The sequence below is a fragment of the Lygodium microphyllum genome, chromosome 22 (assembly GCF_053477565.2).
Source record: "Lygodium microphyllum isolate KBCC chromosome 22, Lygodium_microphyllum_v1.1.10, whole genome shotgun sequence".
NCBI classification, from domain to species: domain Eukaryota; kingdom Viridiplantae; phylum Streptophyta; class Polypodiopsida; order Schizaeales; family Lygodiaceae; genus Lygodium; species Lygodium microphyllum.
In genome coordinates this window covers 40,767,205-40,777,739 of record NC_141156.1, presented here as the reverse complement: position 1 = coordinate 40,777,739, position 10,535 = coordinate 40,767,205, and the positions used below count along the sequence as shown (strand labels likewise).

At 42.1% G+C, this 10,535-nt stretch overlaps 1 protein-coding gene across 1 annotated transcript; it reads right to left on the bottom strand.

Annotated features, from left to right (window-relative positions):
• Nucleotides 1-683: 683 nt before the first annotated feature.
• LOC148017064 (pentatricopeptide repeat-containing protein At2g03380, mitochondrial-like) lies at nt 684-4,543 on the bottom strand. Its single transcript, XM_087663169.1, has 2 exons — nt 4,203-4,543; nt 684-4,133 (listed from the first exon to the last, which is right to left on the bottom strand). The coding sequence occupies exons 1-2, from the start codon at nt 4,410-4,412 to the stop codon at nt 1,974-1,976; spliced, it is 2,370 nt and encodes a 789-aa protein (XP_087519295.1). The 5' UTR covers nt 4,413-4,543; the 3' UTR covers nt 684-1,973.
• Between the last annotated feature and the right edge of the window lie 5,992 nt (nt 4,544-10,535).

Below are 10,535 nucleotides of genomic sequence, written 5' to 3'. Positions count from 1 at the left end.
ACTCGCTCATCTTCTAGCTTGTATCATTGGCTCACTTTCTCAATCCACCAATGATAGCTCAAGGAAAAGAAGAAAGATAAAGGAAACTTTCCTTGCTACATCCATCCTTCCTTCCTCTCACAAGCTCTCACTACTACTTGAGTTGCTCCAAGAAAATAGATTAGGAAGAGAAATGTGCAAAAGCTTCTCACTCAATGTCCCTCACTCTCTCCTTCATCGTCACTCTCTCCCTCGCAAGAAAAGATAACAAAAGCATGAAGGCTACAAGTTTGCACACACATGAATAGCATTTTTCAATCTCTTATCCCTTTTATACAAAAGTTTCAATTTTGGGCATCCAATCTATAGTTGTAGCCTCTCAACTACCCACACTTGCATGCACTTAGATGTTCTCACTAAGCTCACTCAATCTCTTCAAATAATAACTATGATTTGCATAAGATTGATCCCAACCCTCATTTTCCATTGACAAATATAATTACTATTAATTGAAAGTCCCCCATTTTAGTTTATTTTTCCAAGTTACATCCATGTGTTTTAGTAGTCAAACTATATATATCATGAGCTCAAATAAAGAACTTTGGGACATTTCGATATTTCTATCAAGTAGACTTGGGTATAAATAAAAATTTCACAAAAGGGCAACAATGGGGAGCCAATAGAGTGACACTCAAGGATGCATTGTTTTAAAGGTTTTAAAAATCCAAATTATATAAAAATTCACGACTAAATTGTTTGGCTCACATTAAGCTTATATGAAAAAATTTATATCATAACATGCTTAAAATGACTTACGTGTCTTTTTGTAAATTTGACATTAAATTGGGGTGGGGTGCACTTTACTTTTGGGGGCTGTCACTTTATTGGCCCCTTTACCCTACAGCCCAAGTGAAAAGCATGAAGGCTTCACATCAATACCTTTTCACTTATTTGGACATATATGGCACCCCATTTAGCATTCACACACCTTGGTTCACTTGTTTGATCTCGGTTGCCGTTGCATCTTTCTTACCTACTTTGTGTGTATATTGGTGGCTCACTTTGGGGGTAACTTGCATGATCATTATACCTTGCTCCTGCTTGGTGTTATGCTCTTAGTACCTACCTGTTTTGAGTATACATTGGTGGCTTGTTTGGGTGTGATCATCATTTTACATTGACCTCACACCACAATTCCCACCATCTTAGTGTTTGTTCACTCTCTACTGTGGAACAGCAACAGCTGGTGCTGCTTGCATTATCAACATTTACTAGAAAGCAAGTGACCACTCCTGTGTCCCTTTCAAAGGTATTGGCCCCTTTACCCTACAGCCCAAGGGAAAAGCATGAAGGCTTCACATCGATACCTTTTCACTTATTTGGGCATATATGGCACCCCATTCAGCATTCACACATCTTGGTTCACTTGTTTGATCTCGGTTGCTGCTGCATCTTTTTTACCTACTTTGTGTGTATATTGGTGGCTCGCTTTGGGGTAACTTGCGTGATCATTATACCTCGCTCCTGCTTGGTGTTATGCTCTTAGTGCCTACCTGTTTTGAGTATACATTGGTGGCTTGTTTGGGTGTGATCATCATTTTACATTGACCTCACACCACAATTCCCACCATCTTAGTGTTTGTTCACTCTCTGCTGTGGAACAGCAACAGCTGGTGCTGCTTGCATTATCAACATTTACTAGAAAGCAAGTGACCACTCCTGTGTCCCTTTCAAAGAATAAAGCAGGGTCTATTGTTTGCATGCTCATTAAATATGGATTTCTTCCTTCTTAATGAAGTAGCTGAGATAGATGTAGTCTAAGAACTGTCACTGCTCGCAAGATATCAACATTTACTAGAATGTCCCTTTCAAAGAATAAAGCATGGTCTATCGTTTCCATGCTCATAAAATATGGATCTCTTCCTTCTTAATGAAATAGCTGCAATAGATGTAGTCTAAGAACTGTCACTGCTCGCAAGATATGTCAACTTTTGTCAGTCTTGCATGGAAGAACCTGAAATAATATTTGATATGCAGACATAAGCTTCACGATCTTCTTCATTTAGTTGCAAAGCATTTTCAAAAGCCTGCCTTCCAAGCTGCACATCACCCCACTTTCGAGAAACACCCAACATAATATGCCAGAGCACAGTGTCACCATGAAAAGGCATAAGCTTGACTATTGCTACTGCCCTCTCTAGTTGACCAGCACGGCCAAGAAGATCAATCATGCAAGTATGATGGTCTGAAATCGGAGTTATACCATAATCTTTGCACATGAGCTCAAAGCACATGTGACCTTCATTCACTAGACCTGCGTGATTACATGCATTAAGTACAATGATAAATGTAACTAGGTCAGGCTTGATGCATTCTACAACCATTCTGTCAAACATATAAAAAACATCATCAGTCTTTCCAAGCTGAGCATAGCCTGCAATCAGGGAATTCCAAGCAACCACATCTCGAACCAGAAGCTTGTCAAACATTTGCTGTGCTTTTGCCAGCAAGCCACATTTGGAATACATATCAACCAATGCATTACCAAGAACATGATCTTTCTCAACTAAACCTTTTTGGTCAATTTCTACATGTAGTTCACATCCTTTATCTATGGCTCCTAAGCGGCCACAGACCTTCAAGATGGAAACAAAGGTCACTGAATCAGGAGTTATGCACTCACTTTCCATCTGTCCAATGCAATTCAGTGCTGCTTCAGGATCCCCATCTTGGGCATACCCTAGGATCATAACATTCCACAAGACTACATCTCGAGCTGGAAGCTTGTCAAATACTTCCTGTGCTTTTGCAAGTAAGCCACACTTGACATACATATCAACCAGTGCAGTTCCAATGAGAAGATCGCTGTCTGAGAACCCTATCCTGGTCATCTCAGCATGTATGTCTTGGCCCTTCCTTGTGGCCCCTATACTACCACAAGCTTTCAAGACACCAAGAAAGGTTATTGCATCTGGAGAGAAGCCCTGGAGTTGCATCTGTTCAAAACAGTTCAGTGCTTCCACACCATGCCCATGTTGGGCATATCCACAAACTAGAGCATTCCATGATATTAGGCCTGGACTTGCAAGTCTGTTGAAAACCTCTTGTGCTTTCACAAGCAAGCCACGTTTTGCGTACATATCAACCATAGCAGTGCTAACAAACACATTTTTTTCCAATAAACCCTCTTCAGCTATCTCAGCATGTATATGTTGGCCCTTGTTAGTGCCTCCCATACTCCCACAAGCTTTCAAGATGCAAGCCAGAGTAACTGTATTTGGCAAAACACCCTCTAGTCTCATTTGCCTAAAGGATTTGAATGCTTCCTCCCCAAGCTCATGTTGAGCATACCCTGCAATCACTGTATTCCATGAGACTACATTTCGAACTGGAAGTGTGTCGAACACATCTCGTGCTTCTGTGAGCAAGCCACATTTGGCATACATGTCTATCAATGCATTGCCAACGATGCCATTAGTTTGAAGCAACCCCTGTCTATCTATCTCCCTGTGAACTTCCTGACCCTTATCAATCTCTCTAAGGCTGCCACAAGCTTTCAAGATGCCAACCAAGGTAACTGCATTGGGAGAGATGCCCTCCAGTTGCATCTGTCTAAAACAATGAAGTGCTTCCTTACCATGCCCCTGTTGGGCATATCCTGCTATCAGGGAGCTCCACAAAACAACATCACGAACCTGGAGCATGTCAAATACCCCTTGTGCTTTCACAAGTAAGCCACATTTGCTATACATGTGGATCAATGCAGAGCCCACGAAAGCATCATCTTTCAACAAATCCTTCCTACTTAACTCTGCATGTATTTTGATGCCTCTCTCAAGATCTTTCTTCTCAGTACAAACTTTTATTAGGGCAACAACTGTTCGGCGACCTCCGTCACCTACTAGAGATTCCCATTGACGGCCACTCCTGCTGCCGAGAGTCTTCTGTTGCAGCTTTGTGCGAATCTTGTGAATGTTCATCTTCGTCATTGGATTCACTACTGCAAAAGGCACTTCGCTCTCTGCTACCGTTTCACAGAAAGGAAGGCCCCTCCCTTGCAGAATGTCTTGAATCCAGTACGGACTGACGTATGCGTCGACCCATAGGGATTCCTTTGTATACCCAAGCTGGGAATCTGGGACAGCCGGGTTAGTCTGCGAGAGTGCGTGAATGGGTATGAACATATGATAGATAAGAAGAGCTCAGGGGGAAAGAGAACTTACAGTATTCTGTCGGCAGCAGTCTAACACATCAGAGAGTCTATTGTTGTCATAGTCATCTTCTCTTTCTTTTCCTTCTTGATGAGGGACGCAGTTGTCGTGAATGTTGATGACGTTGCTGCCGGCGACTGATACGGACCCAGGACGGAAAAGGGGGTAGAGCTTGCTGCTTCCGCCTGGTCGCGAGCATGATGACGATGGTGGTGTATGCATCCGCTAGCTTCTGCCAAAATCCCCTATGCTCCTAACAATGGCTAAGGCTATAAGCGACTGTTGGGAGAGCTGTTAGCTGATTGCCTCGGTAGTCTTGGGGCTGGATGCGATAAAAAATTCTAGCACATCGAAAAGCATTTTGCCATTTAGAGAAGACAATGAATATTTTGGACTCGTCGTCAAATTTTGTTGTCACTTAATAGTTTGTGTCCTCCTTTCAGTAGGACTTGATGAACATTCTTCAATTTTCATAATCAACTTGGCCCTTTGAGGACACCACACTTTGGTCAACAGTAAGTCGAGGGAATCGCTTAATCCATGAAGCACATGAGACTACGTAGTACGGTTCTTGCGATGTGGTAAAGTGACATGAATCTCATAATACACCTACTCTTCCTTATCAAAAGAAGATTGACCGAATGATGGGTCTTAAAACCTAGTTCTTGAAACCATTTGCATTCAAGTGTGAGGCTATCCTCTTGCAATATACTCTAGTGTTTCTCTAGCATAATTTGGCTTTCAAACCAACATGAAGGTCAAGTTTAGTTATGCATACATTATTTACTTATTTTGTACCTCCTAAATTGGTTGGCTTGATAGGTTACATTGTCTCTAAAGTTGTAGGAATTGTTGTACGTAATGTTACTACTCCTTACATTCCTTGGAAATCCTTATGATGGTCATTTCTTTTAGTTTCGATGGCGCTTGTTGCTAGGTATGTATATAGCCTAGGGCTTTGACAAGCTTTTCTTCTCTACCTACATGGGCATGCTGTGTGGGATGGTGTCCCCTGCAAGGGGTCTCTTGTATTTATGTTTGGAGCAACTTCTATTATTGTTATTATGGTTGTTTGTGGCAAAATTTTGATGAAAGAAGAGTCATTGTTCTTGGTCCCTCTTCCATCAACAAAATTGATAGATAAAGCCCCAAAACCCAAACAATGAATATAGTAAGGACAAACAATCATGAAAGAACTAAACATTTTTGTATCATTGGAACAACAAATGGACTTTAAAGAGTACGTAGAATATGGTCCAGAAAAAAAGTACATTCATGACCATCATATTTGATAAATGAGACATTGCACTTGTTACATTTAAATCATGGGGATACCAAGAAACTAGTAGATTCACCATGAAATATTAAAGTAGCTATAGATTGTATGCATAATTGATATGAGACCTGATTGTTCAAGCCTCAACACTTGACAGAACTCAAAGGATGCTTGTGTGGTAGCCATGACCTAAACCCACAATATCCCTTGATAGTTAAATAGCCTTGTGCCCCAAGTAAGCCACATTGAGTAGTCACAAGCAAAGCTTGGGTGCAATACGAGGAGTTCTTATGAACCCCTCTTGTGTGGTTGTCTAGCTAATGTATTACATGGTTGGAGACAAGAACCTACATGCAATACGAAGAGTACTTAAGGGTCCTAGGTGTGTGGTTTGAGGGGTAGTAGATTTGGTCAATTAGTCCGGGTCTCTGTTAGGACACATTGCTGAGGGTTAGTACCGTGGTTGTTTTCTAGGCCGTTAGATTGCGATTCGTGAGTTTGGTGGTCCTTAGATGCCTACAGGGGTGTTGTCTAGATTAGGCGCCCTGGGTGGGTCCAATTTGCTAGAATCTTGCTCTTGTGCAGTCTATCCAAGTGACAATGTTCGAGTGCCTGACTCGGACCATTCAAGTCCGAGTTGTTCGAATGAATGGGCACTCGGCCATCAAATCCCATATGAGTGGACGATTTTGGGGTGTTCAAATTTGGCCGTTTCAAATCGATAATGTTGCTCGAGTTCGAGTGGCTTGTTTGAGTCTAAATGGCTTGGCACTTGGCCATTCGAGTCCATGTGGATGGTTGTTTGAGCTGAATTAGGTCTAGGGTCCAAGTTCAAGTCTCGGGGACATGGTTGAAAAGAAGCTTGGAATGCCATTATGTCTAGACTAGGGATGGTAGTCTAATAGACCATATGAGGTTTTACATGGTTGATTTATTCATGAAAACATGGAGTATTCGATATTAAATAAAGGGCTATAATGCAACAGGTTCATAGTCTTTAGTAGCAAGTCTAGAGCTAGAAGAAAAACTTCAATATGCCTTGATTGGTAAAAGTGAGGATGAGGATGCTATGGTAACATTGATGCTAAAATTGTAGAATATAGTACTAGATGTTCATGTTAACTTAGCAATGCCTTGTGTGATATTTAGCATGAGCATGAAGATGTACAAAAATCTACTACTAAGAAGACAATGCAAAATACATTGGCTAAAGTAGGGATTTCTTGAAAAGTGAAGGATTGAAGGAAGTTGTGTTGCAAGTTCAACAACATCTATTGATAACATAGTTCAAGTAACGGATCAAGACAATGACATGGATGATGCTTTTGGTGAAAAATTATGATGTTGTTAGTGATGAAGGGAAACTAGTACAAACATAGATGTAGATGTTATGGAGCTATCATCTAGCACTACTCTACATATCATCTAGTGATTGCAGACTATTCATCTTTTACATCCTTTTGTTACTTAGTACATCATGCATTTCATGTAGGTTCTTGTCTCCAACCATGTGATACATTAGCTAGACAACCACACAAGAGGGTCACCAGAATGAACCAGCTAGGGTGGCCATTAAACACATGAAAGGATTAGGAAAGTATACACTGCACTGTATTATTTTCATTGAATTTGCACATTGCATCAATTGAACATTTGATACGCACCAAAAAAGATAAAAGCTTGATTTCACACAATGCACTTTAAGGAGCATACCCTTAGCATTTTAGTGCTCGTAACATTGAGGATTGTTTTGAATAACAAAGAATTCATGCAAAATAAGATAAGCCAAACGAACCCACTAGTAAGAGGAAACCCTAAACATTGAATAGTGGGCAAGGGCCCCAATCACCGAATATTGAGAGACTCGAATCAGTGAGCCACTAGGGAGCAACAATGACACATGCGATAAGAGACATAGCTCTATCCGACTTGATCAATCTGATCGATACCCTAGTTGCCCAAGAAACTAGTAACATGTCACGGATCAGCGCTAACACATAAAATGACGAGCTTGACGTAGGAAAATTCCCAATCGACATCTAGCGACAAATGATAACCCAGTATGACTTGCAAACTAAAATGGAGCATCACAGTAGACCAACCAAAGACAACATAACCGATCTTGAGGAAGAGTGAAAGTTGGCAAGGAGAGCACTGCAAGGCACAACTACCTACAATCAAGAGCAACGAGCTCAAAAGATGAGACAAGACATGGAAATGTGCAAGGTCCAATGCATCTTGGTGCGAGCGCCAATCAAAATAGGACAAGACCAAAGGTTGAGAGGGAGAGAGCACTAGAAGCCGAGTGAGATTCTCACCAGGTGACTCTTAGATAACATGACTATAGAATAGAGCAGAGCAACCTTGGCAACTTCGTTGCTAGTAGAACTAGGAATCGCTCCAAATTCTAAGAGCCATACCAAGATACATGTGGTTGCTAAGCAACTCAACAAGTATCAGCTCGACAATGACCCATATAGCGTTGTGGAGCAATTTGAGTAAGTATGCGAGGCTAACAGCCTCACGGACCTTGCTCAACATACACAAGCTTTCAGACTTTGCCTTGGAGACAAAGGACGGATGTGGTACAATAGTCTAGACAATGCCGAATGCAATGACTTCAATAACCTCAATAGTCTATTCATCAAGAGATTCTCTAAGGCGGGATACTTTGACAACCTCATCGTCACAACCAGGAGTTGGCAGATGTGAAGCTAGAGTTGGCTAGGCTTGAAGAGATGATGAGAAGGCCCGCACGACCTCACGTGTAGTGCATGCATTGCCGAGGAAACCACCCTTCTAGCTGAAAGCATGGATCCTAGATCTAGACCCTAACCCAATTGCAGTAGGTTTGGCCATGATGCACTACATTGCCGACTACTAAGGTGATTGCCATACTCACAACCATACAACCAACCTTACTACCTAGGGAATAGACTGCAACCTTTCAAGAGGAGGCTCCACTAGCTCTCCCAGCACCCAATGATTCAAAGCCAACCATCCTTAGAATGGACATCAATCCCACAAGGATACCTAGACTATCTGGACCCATTGTGTCCCATCCACTGAGCGATGCTCCGATACATTACATAAAGGAGAAAAACAAGGACAAAGCACATGTAAACCCTTATGTCTCATACAACAAAGAGGGCAATCCCATCTTGATGAATTTTAAACCAATGCCAGTGATGGTGTTGGGCAAGGGAAGAGGTAGAGATCTAGTAGAACAAAACTAGGAACCCATTGCATGTTGGACTTATAGTCACCCATCGCATGCTGGACTTATGATCACCTAGGACACATCTAATGATGGACAAGGGAAGAGGTAGAGGTCTAGGAGAACAGAACTAGGAACCCATCGCATGCTAGACTTACAGTCACCTAGGACACATCTCATCATGTACCCCATAAGGGAGCAAGCCAATTGAGAGAAGGACAACCTGAGGATGCCTTGAGTGTGGGATCATATACTTGTACGCTGAGTGCCCTAGGTGAAAACCTTCCTCTAGTTTGGCTATCGTGCTATCCATACCATTGGGATTGTTTGGAGTTGAAACACTTGATGGAAAAGCCACACAAATTCCAATGAGTGTCATAACTCGAGCATAGACAAAGCAGGACGGTATTTCATTACTCGGACTTAGCAACCTCGACGCAACTTCAATAGGGAAGAATAGTCATAGAAGAAGGAAAAAGAGGGCTAAGATGAAGATTACACTTAAGACAAATAGCGCCACCATGTTACCAAAGAGGAAGCAATTCACAGATGCAGAAGCAGAGATACCTGCTCCTAAGGCAGCAAAAAAAGAAAGTGCCAAGGTTGGAGAATATCCCGATCCGAGGCACCAATTGAAAGTAGTGGATAAGGTCAATGAGTGGTGAGAGAAGCCCAAGTGCACCTAAAGGATGCGGAACCCATTATCGAAGATGAGATCAATGAGCTCTCTAGTGTGAGCACATCAGTCTCACCTACTTACTTCAAATCAAGAGATGCATTCGCACCCCACATAACACCGCATATATAGAGCCTAGATACCATGCAGAACCCATTATCGAAGATGAGATTAATGATCTCTCTAGTGTGAGCACATCAGTCTCACCTACTTAGTTCAAATCAAGAGATGCATCTGCACCCCACATAACACCGCATATATAGAGCCTAAATACCACAAGTGGGCAGACTACCCAAGATCATTGGTAAAAGTGTGTAAAGCCTAACTAAAAGTAGGCAATTGGCAACTTGCTCACGATGTTGATATTGGCCATTGTGACCCTATCTTTGGGAGAGCTACTCAAGCAAAACTTGTCGCTATGGCAAGGGTTGAAGCAGTGGTAGGTAGAAAGACATGACGAGCTTGGAGTGACTAACTTACTCGATCATAATGTAGTAGCGCACATACCAAGCTTAACATTGAACTCAGTGCCTAAGTCTTTGCACATAAATGCATTTTGGGAAGGCACAGAGATGCATGTAATCTTGCCTATAAATGCATAAGAGATGCTACAAGGAAGGGAATTGTAGATACAGGATCTGGAGTCAGTGTGCTCAGCCATGCAGTTCTGCAGGCTTGGGGTAACCCACTTGTAGAGACTGCAAGGTTTAATGTCACACTAGCTAACTGAATAAAGGTTAGACCGTTTGGAGTGCTAAAAGAGTGGCCCTTAAAGATAGCAGGAGTCCAGTTCTCAGTGAACATAGTCATGAAGGGAGTGGACTACAATGTCCTGCTAGATCGACCCTGGATACGAAATGCACAAGTGAAAGAAGATTGGGGCAACATTCTTATATTCTTAGGCAACAGAACGGAAACTATAAGAGTCGAGATGGATACCTGGAAGATCACACCGATGGACCTAGATGCCATCTCCACTATCCTGAAAGGAAACTCATAGGTTAGGAATTCTTACGAGCCACTTGCGAAGTATATCCCTGTGCCCGCATCGTGGACAAGCGGGATTGGATGCATGTGCTAACTAACATTGATTTTCGGTTCTCAGATGATGAAGAGGATTATAAGTAGGCTGCAAGGATAACTAGTAAGCCTCATAAAGCCACAACATCTCAGCTG

What these genes read in the sequence shown, in the direction of transcription:
- LOC148017064 (XM_087663169.1), bottom strand. Translation starts at nt 4,412, where the DNA reads ATGCATACACCACCATCGTCATCATGCTCGCGACCAGGCGGAAGCAGC. An exon ending in ACTGCTGCCGACAGAATACT is followed by an intron (nt 4,134 to 4,202) that starts GTAAGTTCTCTT and finishes GCACTCTCGCAG; the next exon opens with ACTAACCCGGCTGTCCCAGA.